General features: G+C 43.3%; 1 protein-coding gene across 7 annotated transcripts in view; it reads left to right on the top strand.

Annotated features, from left to right (window-relative positions):
• Positions 1-16,881, top strand: part of clcn3 (chloride channel 3) — a 35,412-nt gene that overhangs the window by 12,457 nt on the left and 6,074 nt on the right. For 4 of the 7 annotated variants that reach the window (XM_056368646.1, XM_056368650.1, XM_056368651.1 and 1 more), the window contains 12 exons: positions 7,396-7,556; positions 8,675-8,774; positions 9,672-9,859; positions 10,334-10,456; positions 11,753-11,959; positions 12,076-12,156; positions 12,251-12,503; positions 13,119-13,411; positions 13,506-13,692; positions 14,204-14,602; positions 14,800-15,016; positions 16,546-16,621. In XM_056368646.1, coding sequence (XP_056224621.1) covers positions 7,396-7,556; positions 8,675-8,774; positions 9,672-9,859; positions 10,334-10,456; positions 11,753-11,959; positions 12,076-12,156; positions 12,251-12,503; positions 13,119-13,411; positions 13,506-13,692; positions 14,204-14,602; positions 14,800-15,016; positions 16,546-16,621 — 2,285 coding nt within the window. Of the gene's footprint in view, positions 1-123; positions 466-7,395; positions 7,557-8,674; positions 8,775-9,671; positions 9,860-10,333; positions 10,457-11,752; positions 11,960-12,075; positions 12,157-12,250; positions 12,504-13,118; positions 13,412-13,505; positions 13,693-14,203; positions 14,603-14,799; positions 15,017-16,545; positions 16,622-16,881 lie in introns of those variants that run through there. The other 3 variants (XM_056368647.1, XM_056368652.1, XM_056368648.1) reach the window with 3 other exon arrangements.

Here is a 16,881-nt window from a genome sequence, read left to right as displayed (position 1 = left end):
CTGATCTCCCCTAGCAACCAAGCAGGCAGGGCTGACCGGCCTGGTGTGATCGCCTTTCCGTGTGCGCGTGCGTGTGTGTGAGAGAGAGAGAGATGACATCAGCAGCTCTAGCAGTCAGCTGCTGCAGTGGAGAGGGAGCGAGAAAGAAAAGGGAGGGGGAGGGAAAGAGGACTGTGCACTCACACACACACATTCTTCCGCTCAAACACACACACACACTCACTCTCTCACTCAGTCACTCACACACACACACACACACACACAGCCCCGCTTGTCTTCCTCCGGTAAACATGGCAGCGGCAGCAGCGACCGACACACACACAGCGAGCAGTGCGTAGTGAAGCGTAGCTTAGCTTAGCTCCGTCTCGGCTGTCAACATGGAGGAGGAGGACGCGGCGGCCGACCCCTATTTGCCCTACGACGGGGGAGGGGACACCATCCCCCTGCAGGAGATCCCTAAAAAAGGTACGCCACATCCCCTCTTCTCTCTCTCTCTCTCTCCCCCTTCCCTCCAATTCCCCCTCGTGATGACAGAGGCCGTCCTCCTCCCTTTTGCACACTGAGTCCATGCCTCCATATGGCAGGCAGACACGGTGCAGGTTGAGCCAACGCTGCCTCCTCTGCTGCTGGTGAGGCATGGAAACCGGAGAGCCTGTATGGATTAGGAGCTGCCATTGCTAATGACAACGCTGATTGTTCTGTGGCAGCAAAACAGCTAGCTGTGTAGCTTATTTCATCATTCACCTCTCTGTGGATGATTAACCAGCAGTGTGTGTGTGTGTGTGTGTGTGTGCACGTCACACAGAGATAAAAGATAAAGGAAAGGCCTGATTTAGTTTGAAGGCTCGTGCTTGGGCCTTTTTAAGCAGCAGCAACTAAAGAGACCGTCATGGGCATCCATTTTAATGTCCTCACAGAAACACATGCACAGGCTGTGGCTGCCACATATGTGGATGCTCATGGACCTAGGCTGTGTTGTCTGAGCAACCTTTCTGCAGTGTGAGGACACCTGTTGGCCAGATTCAGCACGTCAGCCCATGTCACACATAACAGTGCAGTCAGATTATGACAAATGACCGCGCTTTTTTTTTTTTGTTCTTTCTATCTAACAAATTTGAGTTCTGTATGCTTGTTTGTCTTTCTTGTGTGGCCTTCAGGGAGTTTTTCCCTTCAGTTGTGTGCAGTTGGTTCCTCCAGGCCTTGTTAGATTTTTATGGTGAGTGAGCAGAGACAAAAGGCCCCTAGTGAGTTTAGGACACATCCACTGCTGCGTACATCCACTTTGGACAACAGCCTCTGCCTGCAGACATCTAAGAATTTTTTTCCTCTGTCTTCAGTACAATGTGTGGTCCTCTCACAGCTTTTGAATGAAATGGGATTTTTTTTCTGTCTTCTACGTGACCACATTTTATAACACATTCATCTCTCTCTTTCTATTCCGACTCTTTTTAGCTTTACCCACGTATCTTCTGCCAGTTTTCTATGTCATGGTCATGTTTGAACAGGACCTGCAATCCAGACACTTAGCCACGATTCTTCTATAATAAGTGGTGAAAGAAAGCGTATAGTGTGTATACTATTATATTGAAAAAAAAAAAGGTCAGTCACCTTAAACACTGTGACCTTGTTTCAACTACCAAAACCAGCCTGTCGCATGTAAACACACAGAGGAGAGTTGTGTAAAAGGGTCTTTTGAGTCCACAGGCTTTTCAGACTTTGATCAGTTATCCATTAGCCTTTCCTGTGACTCCGGGGATTCCTCCAGTCTGGTCATCAGGCTGGCATCAGTCAACAACAGGGCTCTTCAGGCTATAAGGAGGTTGTCAGGGTCAGTTTATGATGCTGATCACATGATGGCTGAGCAGACTAACCCTATTCCAACCCCGCTGACCCACAGTTTTCCAGCCAGCTGCTTCTAAACCTCGCTGATCTGATTTACTTAACAGTAGTATAGTAGGCCTAATACTCAGGGATGCGGGAGTGGTTGGAAGAAGCAGTTGACTGATGGTCGCTTCTCATCTCATTGCTCACAGTTACACAGGAAAGCCATGTCAAAAGCTTTTCATTTAGAGAAGTGGTATTATTGACAGTCAGCTTGTGGTGTTATTGACAGTTAGCATGCCTGTGTGTGCGCTGATGTGGCTTTTTGCCCGTGATGTAGTCTGAACAGAATCGCAGTGTCACTGTACTAATGCACAGGAGAAAGACAGCCTTATTTTTATGTGTGTGTGTGTGTGTGTGTGTGTGTGTGTGTGTGTGTGTGTGTGTGTGTGTGAGTGTGTGTCTTTTGTCTGCGTGCCTGCTGAACCACTGGGGTGCGATGCTGGCGACATGCTCGCATGCAATCGCCTTCGGTTTCTGTTTTCCGTGGCATCACCCTCGCTTGGCTCCGCGCTCTTGCCTTGGCTGACGGTGGACAGCAGTGCAGCGTCATCAGGAGGGGCCTGTCTGGTTTCTCATCAGTCAAATCCTCGGCTTTCTTAGTGGAAGCTGAAAATGTTCCCCTCTAAATGATCCACATCCTTTCTGTACAGTGTAGAGCAGCAGTCTCATCTTTCTGCTCTCTTGTCGTCAGTGACGTACATTTCACCTGCATGTAGGTCCTTCAGGTGTAGATTTATTGAAAGATTACATATTTGCAGTCAGTTTCTACCACAAAGATTTTTTCATATATTTTCTTCTAATTTAGATTTTGTTTAGTTTTATAAACATTTGCAACTAGTGAGTGGTAGTTGGAAAGTTGCTCACTAATATTTAAGCATGGATTTTTGAATGAATGAATTAAATCTTTATTGCCCATTACACACATAAAGGTTCACCAAGATGGAGTCCAAAGTCATTATCATCACTACCACATACAATAGGTGGTTTGAAAGGCCTATTAAAAAAATCAATATAAAATGCAGTGTCCCCAATTCATATCAATCCCTGTATAAACATTCTGGCTCTCCTCATCTTGGCTCTGGGCATCAGAAACTAGCTGTGCTCTGAACTGAAGATATAGTGACGGGAACAGGCTGTACAGTCCTTTCGGAGCAAGATTCATTATAGCAATGCGGCTCTGACAGCGTAAGAAACTTCTCCAGCATAGTTTCACATCACGTTCTGATCTCTGGAAAGACGTCTTACAAGGAGAGAAACCCTCACTGACTAAGTCCATCTCTTCCATCCTACACTGTGCGTACCTATGCAGCAAGCTGAACACTCCACCAATTAAAGGTTAAAGACAAGAATTGTATTGAAAAAACGAATAAAACAAGAAAACTGGACTCACAAGTGCTGTCAAAATAGTTTAATTGTCCCTGATACCAGGAACAAAGCAAAGTATCACTGGCGAAAGCATTAAGCTCCTATAGAAAATTATACATTTTCATAGAGAGAACAAGAGTAAAGTAGTGAGTAAAAATAGCTTACAACTACAGAACTTACCTAGAAAGCTATATTTGCAACACATTAGCCCCTGACAGGTAGTATAATGGCTAGCTTGGTCAGCATTAAAAATAAATGGAATATCTCAAATTACAATCTGAATTCAAAAGCTACAAGAAAAGGAGAATTCATGGATAATTATCCAACGCGGATTACAAGTTCTGGCAAAATGGTAAATGCAACAGTGAGTATGCTAACTAAATAAGTATCCTAGTTTTGTCATTTGTGTTACTCTGCTGAACTCCAGTTAGGTTTTGCAGAACCTAGAAAAAGAGGTAATCCAGGTTTGTGGAACCAGGATATGGTGCTTACATGTGCAAAATATAACTGGGGCCAGAACTGAATGAAGCGCGTTTCAAAGAAATTAGCCGGATAATGTAAGAACCATAAAATAATCACCAAAATTCCCTTTAAATCAGATGGTGTTATAAAGTCACACTACCCACTAGAACAACAGTTTTTTTGTTGTTTTTGACAGGTCTATAAAGTTTTTTCTCAGTCCTTTGGAAAAAAAAAACAAAAAACAAACCTCCATATCAAACTGCTACTGTCATTGAGTCAAAAACTGAGTCATCACCGTCCCACCGGCCCTGTACTCAAACACACACAACACCATCCGTCCCAACAGTCCAGACTGCGGCTGTCACTGAAATCAAAATGGAGAAAGATAGTATTGGTCTCCCTGCCAAGCCTCATACTCTTACTGCTGCTGACTCCACAACAACAACAACAGTAGAAGCTTACTCCCCGTTTCCTTCCTCCTAACTGGGGCGGACATGTATCGGCTGGTCAGATGAAAGCTGTACTTGACCGTTTTGTCTCTGCTTCTTACATGAGATTCCCACCAAAGGGTTTCGACTTGTTTCTCCTCTCCCACATCCCAGAAAACATCAAAGGGAGTGATATGAGCTAATAAGCTGCACTTTCAAAGACGCTGTCACGGCCCACATTCATAATGCGAGATGTCTTTGGGAAACCGGCTTTATCCGCTGCTTATGTCTCAGTTCGGGGGGGTGGAAAAATTTTGCAAGCGTGAAAAACCTTTATTCTAAATTGAGATGTAGGTGATTTGATACAAAGCAGCTTCTAATTTACACTCCTTATAATCTTTCCCTTCTGTTTTTCTGGCGCATTGGGCTCTATAGCCCATTTTCTACATAGTAATAACATGGTAATGGTGCAGCAGTTGCAGTAATGAAAAGGATTCAGATGTGTACGACCATGTTAGGGTTTTTTTTTATCTTTAATGTTGATCACAAAGAGTTAACAGCTATGAGCAGTTGTAGTTATGCTCAGGAGATTAAAAACATAAAGGAAAAAAATGTATCGTGGATGTTCAGAAGGCTGCAAGGTTTTCTGGGCTTAGCGTTAAGCACGGTGTGTCATTCAGTTGGTATTGGTCTCGCCCACATTTCTGTGTTCACACCTTTTATCTTTAGCAACATGAAAGCCACAAAGTCAAAGCAGTGCTAAGGCACTTTTGTTTCATATTATTACAGATCGCACTATATAGAAAATGACCAGCAGAGAGGCAAATAAACATTATGTGGAGTAGAAAAAGTAGAAAACTAACTCTAATTTATTGGTTCTTTTTTTCTTTCTTACTCTGAGTTCATCAGGTAAAATAGTGTTCTAACTTTGTGATCTGTCAAACTCTAACTGAAGGGGTTTTCTACCCTTAGTAAGATCCTCTGTTTCCAACAGTTGCTTGTTGAGCAGCACCAATATGTGACAGACTGCATGGAACTGAATGAAAAGAAAAAGAAAAGCATGGATGAACCAAAGGATGCATCTCATAGTGGTGCAAATGACTGAAACTAAACATATAACAGTGTTTATGTGGCGTCATCTCAATGCTACGGTCTGATGTCTGAAGGAAAAATAAATAATTACCTATGGCTCCAGAAACTACCATCTCTGATTCAGGCAACCAAGCTCGTATTGCATCTTGTTTTCCATGCAAGATTCTGAAGTCACCGTTGTTTAAAATCACAGAGCCGCATCTGTTTTTCTCACTGCCATTGGCTGAATTTCTCACTTAGTAACAGTGATATAACATTCAGCAGTGCTGCGCAAATCAAACAGAAACGGTTGGTAAGATAATACTTTTTTTTTTTTTTTTTTGCTGTTAACTTTCCCTTAAAGACACAGTGAAATACAAACTGCATTTTTCTGGCTCTTATCTTTTGTCTCTGTGGTTAATTTTCCTGTTATGTCTCGGTGTGCTCTTGAAATGATCACCTGCCTATTCGTTTCCATTTTCAGGAAGAAATAGATCATGTTACAAAAGCTAAAGATGCTCTAACTCCCTTTTCACTTGGACTTATAATACCACAGTTTCTTTGAATTTAATGTCTTTAGCCGCAGTCACAGTAGCAGTACGTGTACTCTTTTTGTTTCATTTTGAAGCGTCAGATTTAACCCTGTTGTTAACGATAACAAACACGGTAATTACTCCCGTTAATCTGAAATTAGTGAATGTACACAGACAGGAGAAACAAGTTGTACTTGAGATGTGTCACATAACCATTTGGAGCAGTAGCAAATAGTTTCCTTTTGGTTCCTTTGAGCACTTGAGCAGAGGCTTTAACTGTTGCTCTGTGTCTCTCTTTTGTCGTTGTTACACACAGTGCCGCTTTTGTGTCGCAGATGAAGAAGTCTCACATATTTGTGTCATCACACGTAGGAAGCTGAGGCTCAGATTCTCGAACAATTTCACATTGGAGGACGGATTGTCCCTAATTTTATCAAACACACTTTGTGCCAGATTAAACGTGACCGTGCATTTTAAAGTTGATGAAAAAGGTCTGTTATACTTGAAATTGGGGATTGAAGACTATGAAGATGTTTAATTATCCCATTGTTGATTCAGAACTACAGTATGTTATTACATGTTATCGTCATACAGCCGCATCAAAACCATTCCTCTCTCCGTTGTAGTCAGTGTGTTTGCATGTGTGTGCAGATGTGTGCAGATGTTAGTCAGCCAGTATTTTATGCTGTCCCCTCTCATATTGTATCCAGCCAGAACAGATCAGACGAATTATGTTCATAAGTCTTGTTGTTATGAGCAAAGTCACTGTCCTGATCTATTTAAAGGCATTGGACAATGTTTGCTTTATTTTTGTTTAATCATTAATATGTGCCATGACTAATCCTAATCATGTTGAAGTCATTGAGAACTGACTGTACATGGTTGTTGGGCCTATAGGCAATCCCATTGTTCTGCAGCCTGCAGGAGGCCGACAACATCAGACCAGCACTAATGAGACTGCCAGACATCCAAGCTAAGGCGCCACAACAAAGCATCTGCTAAACGATTTAAATATAATTAAAACATCATTTACTTGCATTTTGAGATGTCACAGGTCTGGTTTGTACAGAAAGAGCTTTTAGTAGAGGTTGCTGATTGACTTTTTGAAAGCTTAGACTTTCAAAAAGTAAAATACAAAAGACCATCTGCATATACGCACACATCCACCCACACATAGTGAGCTGCATCTCAGACCAGCAGGGAGCTCCGACTGTACAAAGTATGGATAAAAGATTTCCTCCAGGTGTTTCAGCACTGTTTGCCCGTTCAAATGTTTCAACAGTGCACATAAGCCTCCACTACCTTCGGTTCCAGATGGGATGATGAACTAAATGCCTTACGGGTTTTTCTCAGCGGGGCTGAGCAGTGTTTCTGATGGGGATGTAGCTCTGATGTGCAGCCAGCAGCAGCCAGTGCAGTGATGGATCTTTCTGTTTCTCAGGACCATTTGTAACGGTCACATGTACAGCAGAGCAGCACAGCCAAAATAACCGCATCACAATCTTTTCTTATTTTTTTAAATCCTAACACGCTTGCATATAATATATATATATATATATATATATATATATATGTATATATTCTGCTTGTATATGGTTTATCATACTGAATATTGTTCAATTAAAGGCTTTCTGTCTGTTTCTCCTGCTCAGGGTCTAACTACGCCATGTCTAACGGGGGCGGGGTCGCCAGCAGCACCACACACCTGTTGGACTTCCTAGAGGAGCCCATCCCTGGTGTGGGGACCTACGACGACTTCCACACCATCGATTGGGTGCGCGAGAAATGCAAGGACCGCGAGAGACACAGGAAGGTGAGGACTCCTTAAATCCTCCATAGGCTTCAAACAAACTTTTCATATGACTTTTCGTCAGACTAAAGGTAGTAGGGTTTATACCTGTTTTGATTGGCTGTCATATCCTCCTCCTGCCTCCCCAGTTTCTCTCCCACAGTTTTATGTCTTTTGCGTCTTGTCTTTTTAATCCAGATGAAATCAATCATTACAAAAGGAATAACGGAGCTCTGATATATTCACGTTGTTGTTTTACACCTTCACACACCTGTCCAATTAGAAAGGAGTTTCCAGATGCTGTTAGACACGGACACACTTTGTTTGAAGCATGTCACAGGGTCTGCTTGGATGTGCTTTGTAACTAAGATGTTTAAATTGACACTAAGCAGTCAGAGGTATGTTTGTGGCTTGGCCCGTTTCCAGTTCATAAAGATCTCACGTTAGCTGGTGTCAGCAAAAAAATCCTCCGCTGCACAGGAAGTGATGTGTCGCACATTTCCTGCAGCAGCAGCAGCGGTTTGTCTGGATCGTACAAAAGAAGAACTGGGTAGTTAGGATCAGCAATTTTAGGCTCGAAGGCTTAACAGCGGATCCATCATCCCAACATACATACAAAAACAAAACTTGATCCTTGAAGAATGTAATATCAAATATTTGAGGCAACTATTTTTATTGTAGAAATGTAGAGTGACAAGAAATAAATTCCAAGACCAAGGTCAAGAATGAACTCGACAGTGTAGAAATGTAATTGTGCAGATGTCATGAATGAACCAGAATGAATGGACACACACAATAAACTGTCGTCTTACTCGCCCACAACTCGTCACTGATTCACCTGTCTCTGTCAACACGTCTATCCAAATATTGACTCAATTTTCCTGCCCTTTAGTGCAGCTGTCCCGGAAATGATAACTCTGAGAATTTGATTGGTATTTGAATACTTGGTCAAACATTGGTTTTATAACCTGGTCTTATCCTGCCTTACAGCAAACATCAGTTTTATTGAAGCAACAGTGGAAATCATGCCGCAAGAGCAGATCACTGAATGACTCATCATTGGTATTTTCAAACCTTTGGCATCACTGCCAGTAAAAGATCTACCTTCTTATGATTTTTTTTTTTTTTCTCTGTGTTTTCAGATAAACAGTAAGAAAAAGGAGTCGGCATGGGAGTTCACAAAGAGCCTGTACGATGCCTGGTCAGGGTGGCTGGTGGTGACGTTAACCGGCCTGGCCTCAGGTAACACACATTGGCACATGCTGTACAAGCACGCACACTCACAGCTGTTGTCTCCTCTGCTGGTAACTCTCACATGCTTCGCCTCAGGCAGCCCACGCTCAGTCTTCTGTCTCTTCTGTCTTTTGCTCTCTTTTACCCATTTCTCATAAGCACACTTTCTTCACCAGAACCAGAGTTCAGTCCTCTGATCCACACATTATTTATGTTTTTACGACTACCAAGAGAAAGAAAACCGACCAGCCTTTGTACCACCCTAGTCAAAGTAAAGTTGCCTTTTTGAAGCTTCTCTAAGTTACAAAGGAAGAGAAATAAGAAATGGGTTCATTGTGTTCCCCTGCTTTAATCCAGATAAAAAGGTCTGATGTATGGACTGACATTTTTCTGCCTAAATGAGCCTGTAACACAGCTGATAAAGGCTCATCTGACCTGCAACACGTTGGCCTTGAATATGTAATTAAAGTATTTAATTTAATTCAGACCATCATTGACTTTTAATATATAGTTATAATATTTATTCTGAGAAGTGTCCGCCATATGATGTGGATCTTCCTTGTATATATTAACATCCCTGTAGTGATTTGTTTACAAAACCTTCCATTTTGCATTGATGTAGGTAAATATTTAGGGAGTGTGACCGTAGGTGTCCCTGTTGTTTGGCTATCAGGAAAAGCACTTCATTTTTAGAGAAGGATGCAAATGAAAGGGCAGCCTGATCGCAGATTCATCAGGACTCATTTTGTATTTTCCTTTGGTACGGTGACATTGATAGCAGGCAATTAGCAAGCTAACAGCCACCAAACACTTTTTTCCTTTTTTCTATTTTTCTACCTCCTCTCACCTCCCTGCCATCACCTCTTTGCCCCCTCTTTTCCTTCCTCCTCTTCTTCCTCCTGCCAGGTGCTTTGGCTGGCCTTATTGACATTGCTGCTGATTGGATGAACGACCTGAAGGAGGGCGTGTGTCTGAGCGCCATGTGGTTCAACCACGAGCAGTGCTGCTGGACGTCCAATGAGACCACCTTCGCTGAGCGGGACAAGTGTCCCCAGTGGAAGAGCTGGGCTGAGCTAATACTGGGGCAGGCTGAGGTAGACTAACACAGGCACACGAGAGGCCCGTCAGTCACTGCAGCAACATTTTTCTGTTGCTCAATAATGTTTTAATTTATTACATCAACGTCAGAGAGAAGAGAGGTTTTTATTTTCCCTTCCTCTATACGTATATTCTGTTATATTTTAGTAACAAGCCTCCCTCTTTTCTGATCTGCTACTGTTCTAATGTGTTATTGATGATGTTTGCCGTCAGTTCAGACTCAGTAACCCCAATAACTTTTCCCTCATTACCTGAATGCAGCAGAAGTTACAGTGACAAAGGGAGGAGGGGGAGCTTCGTTTTAGTAAAGAAAGATTTGTTTAGAGATAATTGCACAGCACACATGCATGCTCGCCAATGCTCTCACACATCCAGACTATATGTTATACTGTATGATATTTGGTGCTGGTGAGTTTCAGGTTGTTTATTCTTTTACTTCACCTTCTCCCGTCTTTCTCGCCTCACTTCAGGGTCCCGGCTCGTACATCATGAACTACTTCATGTACATCTACTGGGCTCTGTCCTTCGCCTTCCTGGCTGTCTGTCTGGTAAAGGTGTTTGCTCCCTACGCCTGCGGCTCAGGGATCCCTGAGGTGAGGAAAATTGTGCTCTCACAAAAGTACAGTTGAAACTCGCGAGCAGCTGCATGTACAGTCCATTCGGAAACCTCTCCTTGGTAATGCATTGAAGTTATTGTGGGAAACTCCGTCAACCGAGACGTAAGGATTGACTTTAGTGTCATTTTTCCCAACAGGAAGTTTTGAACTTATACTCATTTGGTAAAAGATTGGCCAATATTTGCCACTAAACTAATAAGGCTAGTCGGCAATCTCTTTTTGTGTGTCTCTCTTTCTCTTTCAGAGTAAGAAAAGTAGCTTGTGTGGGATTTCTGTAGACTATTGATGTTTTGTTTTATGCCTCGGTTCTTTCATCGATTTGCTGTGGGTGTCAGAACCTACGAGCTGCACATGAAATCTCTGCAGCTGCCCCTGACTCTCCATGACAGTGATCTAATTGGTTATGTGCACTTTTTGGGATCCACCCAGCGTGCTTTCATGCTCGTGGGTTTCCCTTTAACGCCCTAGAAGTGGCTTAAAATTGTTAATTCACTGGGCAGCAGGGGGACGGGACAGGTTCGACCGCACTGTGAAAAAGCCACTTTGAGGTTAGAGCTCTGAGGTTTCAAAATAAATGTTTCCTTTTTGTTGCCGTGGGAACAAGAAAACTAGAACTGCGTTGCCGGGGAAATTGTGTGGTAGTCAGTGACTTTGAAACTGTTGACAGGAAGAGAATAAATGAGAGGATCAGACAGAGATGCAACTGAAGAAAAACCTGAGTGAATTTGCTCAAAGAGATTGAAAAAGCGAAATTGAAAATATGCTGGTTCTGTCCCTGATGTGACTCCAGCCTGGAAATTGTTGCATGTCATTGTCCTCCTCTCTCTTTCGCCCCATTTCCTGTCAGCTCTCTACTCACTTTTTAGTAAAAGAATAACTACATCGATAATTGTTTGAGTCATTTAATAATCAAAAATGCAGTTTTTGTTTTTTACATCATAGTAAATTGAATATCTTTGCGGTTTGAACCGTGGTTTTGTTACAGTGCGAGGGTGGGACGTATGATGTCATCTCTCTCTTTATTTTAATTAATTCTTAATTACTGACGTTCACTGTTTCTATGCACTTCTTAGAATGTGTGAAGTAGAGCTGCGATAGTTCTAGCTCTTATATAAGAGCAAAGGCAAAGGATAATGAAAATAAAGATGCCATGAAGGTGTTTCTACCCTTTGTGACCTCCATGGGAATCACACCCTGAACTATGCTGCATGTATCCTTGTAGCTCGACTTCATTTTAATCTTCTTTCTCTCTACCCACCCTTTTCCCTGCAGATCAAGACCATCCTGAGTGGGTTTATCATCCGGGGCTACCTGGGCAAGTGGACGCTGATGATCAAGACCATTACTCTAGTGCTGGCTGTGGCGTCCGGCCTCAGCCTGGGGAAGGAAGGTCCCCTGGTCCATGTGGCCTGCTGCTGTGGGAACATCTTCTCCTACCTCTTCCCCAAGTACAGCAAGAACGAGGCCAAGAAACGAGAGGTGAGAGAGAAGAGGTGGTGGCTGTTATGATATTTGACCATTTAAATATAAGTGTTTTGCGACCACATTTAAGAAGCCATCATGTCAGCTGAGGTGCGTTTGTTTTGTCCTCTCAGGTTCTCTCTGCTGCGTCGGCGGCTGGGGTGTCTGTGGCTTTTGGAGCCCCGATAGGAGGAGTTCTCTTCAGCTTGGAGGAGGTACAGGAAATGTCCTTTTACGCTCCTGATTGAAAACCAGAAATTCCTCTACAGCTGAATTTTCATGATCCAAACTCTCCTCTCTCTCTTCCAGGTGAGCTACTACTTCCCTCTCAAGACGCTGTGGCGCTCCTTCTTTGCCGCCCTTGTGGCGGCCTTCGTCCTGCGGTCCATCAACCCCTTTGGTAACAGCCGTCTGGTGCTGTTCTACGTGGAGTACCACACGCCTTGGTACCTGTTTGAGCTCATCCCTTTCATCCTTCTGGGAGTGTTTGGAGGTCTCTGGGGAGCTTTCTTCATCCGAGCCAACATCGCCTGGTGCCGGCGGCGCAAGTCAACACGCTTCGGTAACTACTTTGTCTTAATTCAGGATTCGGATCAGTAAGCGTGATATGAGAAGGTGAAGACGTGAAGCTGTTTGTACGAGCAGAAAGACGTCACATGGCAGCAGATGTGGGAATAAATCATTGTGGAGCAAACATGAATGACTGAACACATTGATATTCTCTAGCAAACAGCCAATATGTCCCCCTACCAGGCTATGAGCAGACAGACCATTGTTTACATGCATGCACAGCTGGAAATACTTACTGAGTAACAGCTCATTTAAGAAAAAGTTTCAGCTAATGTGCTTGGAATATTGGCTAAAACACACAGACGACAGCAGTGACAGTGATGGAAAACAAAAACACTGAGGGAGCTAAAACCATATATTTTGAATGTTTGAGGTAATTACCCTTTAACGTCCTGTCACACTTATAATATGTTCACTTCACTGATTTGGGTTAAAGTAGAGGCATAGAGACAGAAACAGAAGATGTAGTAGGTCATGCAACTAGCATTTCACATTGCATCACCATTGATTTAACAGACAACTCTGGTTCTTTGTAATTTCCTGAATATGCAACATCATGCTAAAAGCCTCCCCACAGAGTCTCACGTTGGGTTGTCTCTCTCCTCAGGAAAGTACCCAGTGTTGGAGGTGATCTTCGTGGCCACCATCACAGCCGTGGTTGCTTTCCCGAACCCGTACACCCGTCAGAACACCAGTGAGCTGATAAAGGAGCTGTTCACCGACTGCGGCCCTCTTGAGTCGTCGCAGCTCTGCCAGTACCGCAGCCAGATGAACGGCAGTAAGGCCTTCACTGACAACCCCAACCGCCCGGCGGGGCCCGGCGTCTACGCCGCCATGTGGCAACTCTGCCTGGCGCTGATCTTTAAAATCATCATGACCATATTCACATTTGGACTCAAGGTGATCCCCAGATGTTTCTTCCTAACAAGGCAGATGTTTTAACCTGCACGTCTTTATCAACAACTAAAGCCAGTTTCCACTTCCTCGTCCCCAGGTGCCGTCGGGCTTGTTCATCCCCAGCATGGCCATCGGGGCGATCGCAGGCCGCATCGTTGGCATTGCCGTGGAGCAGCTGGCCTATTACCACCATGACTGGTTCCTGTTCAAAGAGTGGTGCGAGGTCGGGGCCGACTGCATCACTCCGGGGCTCTACGCCATGGTGGGGGCTGCGGCATGTCTGGGTGAGTCAGCAGATAGTATGGCAACAGTTACAGTGACAGTGTATGTATTTGTTTTAATGCTTTGTTTCAAACAGGGGTTGAGTGATAATGATGATTTAAAGCAGTATTTGTCAGATCTCTTTCATATCTGGTTTTATGAGGAAACTGGACTGGTTTATTTTTGCTTTCAATTAGATAAATTACATTTATTTTTTCCGGGTATTCAATTCACTGGATTAGACAAAGAAAAATAGGCCACATTATTTTGTCGATGAATGGTTTCTTTCTTCTATAAAATAGACTATCTCGATAAATACTGTATTACTGGTGAGATATAAAATTACATACACTGTAATCGAAGATGTTGTCATGTCATCCACCCCAGCTCCTACAGGTAGACATCTGTAGAGTGAGTTTAAAAAACTGAGTTATTGTTTTGAATAATTAAAATTACATGTTTTTGTTTCAGTCTCTAGATGGAGCTAATACTCATTTTTTATTACGTTACTTTCTTACTCTCCTCCGTGTGCAGGTGGTGTGACCCGTATGACGGTCTCCCTGGTGGTCATTGTGTTCGAGCTGACAGGTGGTTTGGAGTACATCGTCCCCCTCATGGCTGCCGTCATGACCAGCAAATGGGTGGGTGACGCGTTCGGCCGCGAGGGAATCTACGAGGCCCACATCCGTCTGAACGGATACCCCTTCCTCGACGCCAAGGAAGAATTCACTCACACCACGCTGGCCAGGGAGGTGATGAGGCCACGACGCAGCGACCCGCCGCTAGCGGTGCTGACGCAGGACGACCTGACGGTGGAGGAGCTGCAGGGCGTCATCAATGAAACCAGTTATAATGGTTTCCCTGTGATAGTGTCCAAGGAGTCCCAGAGGCTGGTGGGCTTTGCTCTGCGAAGGGACATCACTATCGCTATAGGTAACGCTGCAGAGCAAGACTGTTTCAACAAAGTAGTTTCTCCCACATTTCACAGCAAAATGTAAGAGCAGTTATACAGCATGAGAATTGTACTTGGTCTGTCTGGTGCCTGGATTCATTTAAGGTACAATCCTTTGATTATAATGCACGTGTCTCTTTATTCCACATCTCTCATTCCCCTGTTCCTCTCTCCTCAGAAAATGCGCGTCGTAAGCAGGAGGGCATCATGTTGAACTCCAGGGTGTACTTCACTCAGCACGCACCCACCCTGCCGGCCGACAGCCCTCGGCCCCTCAAGCTGCGCTCCATCCTGGACATGAGCCCCTTCACCGTCACCGACCACACACCCATGGAGATCGTGGTGGACATCTTCAGAAAGCTGGGGCTGCGCCAGTGCCTGGTCACTCACAACGGGTAAGTAGGAACTGAAAAGCAGGGAATAAAAGAAGATGGGCGGGAAGAGGAGAAGGCGAATCCTTCTCCCCATCTTTCTTTTCGGTGCCGTTACGTTTGACTAACCCGTCTGAAGTTGACAAACATTGCACAAACACATGTACACACTGTCTGGTGTTGCATGGGCTCTCAGATCCCTGGATTTACCCTGTAATCTGCATGGCCTGGCCTAACCGCTGTGCTGCACTCCCTTTATCCTCCTACTGAGCAATAACAGACAGTCTCCTCAGTAGAAGAGACTGAGCTGCTGAAACTAACTACAACTACATAACAGGTATCGTGCCAGGAGAATATAGTCGGTCAGGAAAACCATTCGATTTGTGCTCTGAATCTGAGAGAAGAAGCATGTTGACAGGAAATCTGAACATTTAAGGTTTTTCCCCCCATTAATTTATAACAGTGTCTGGCTTTGTTTTTTTACAGTTAGTGGAAATACATGACAAATATCTCGTGATAGGTTTGATGCACACTGTCAGGCGGTCCAGTCTAATTTTTTTTTTTTTTTTACAGACTTGTGTTTTGCACAGAGCCACCTGCTGGTGTGATGCAGGAATTACAGTGTTGATTGTCTGTAATATCTGATAAACTCCTCAGTTTACAGATCAGTTGTTATCGTCACTAGAAAGGAGCTGTGCAGCAGTGTTTGTTTTTGTTTAAATATTTTTTAAATGTCCATCTTAAAGGATGAGGCTGGTGTTATTCTATATGTTTCTTAATGCCAACAAATTTCATAAGTATAGCTGTGATGTTCATTCATCCCTTAGTACTTTATAACTTCTCTACGCTGTCTGTGGCCTATGTCATCTTTGAGTCTTTAAAGATATATGGATTTATTTTTCTTTTTAAAGACTCAGTCATTTCCTAAAACAGCTGGAGCGCTGTAGTCTTTAATCAAATGTTACTCCAACAGTAAATAGTGCATTCGCTGGGGACTATTTTAAACTGGGGATCAATACACCTTTGGTGCTCCAGTGAGTATTTATGACAGCAGAAGAGTTTATGTGGAACCATCTTCAAATAAACTATAGTGCCCATGTTTATCATAATGATGTTACCTCGTTAATGTTTAACAGGAACAGGAACGGTTTTCAATCAGAGTATGGATACTTAGACAAAAGATTAATAATTTATTGCTTTTGGTCTTTTCATTGAATTTGTTGACACCAAGAAAAATATAGAATATCACCAAACTTGTACTTGGACATTGATTTTCTTACACTACATTTGATATAATTTACATTTTAAGATGCTATTGACATAATATTTTAGTTTTTAATCCAGTTTTGTTGTTTTTTGTGTTAATTGAATTGTGTAACTTTGAGGTATATTTTTATCTGTTTAATATTTTAAGTTGCACCCTGTTATGTATGTTTTGTGTTGCCGCTGTCTGTTCTCTCTCTGTTTCTCTTTGTTTGTTGTTTTTTTGTTTGTTTGTTTGTTTGTTGTTTTTGTTTTTGGGCAGTTTACCGAGTAACAGGTGTGTGTTTCAGGATTGTGTTGGGCATCATCACAAAGAAGAATATATTAGAGCATCTGGAGGAGCTCAAGCAGCACACGGAGCCCCTGGTGACTAGCCCCACCCCACACATGTGACCCCTCCCACACTATCACACCTGTCTCTTAGGCTCCGCCTCTTTGGAGGGATGCATGAAACTTGGTGTGAAAGGCTGTTGACAGTTCCCAGCTAAACATTAAGACCTCCCTATTCTTTTTTCTTTCTTACTGTTTGCACTCTGTTGTTCATGGGTTGGTTTGGTTGGTGTGGATTCACTTTTAATGAAGTCGTTCATCTTAGAGAAACATGTGCACATAGGCGTTTTCTGACC

This window comes from Seriola aureovittata, chromosome 23 (assembly GCF_021018895.1).
Source record: "Seriola aureovittata isolate HTS-2021-v1 ecotype China chromosome 23, ASM2101889v1, whole genome shotgun sequence".
NCBI lineage: Eukaryota > Metazoa > Chordata > Actinopteri > Carangiformes > Carangidae > Seriola > Seriola aureovittata.
This window is presented reverse-complemented; position numbering and strand designations above follow the sequence as displayed.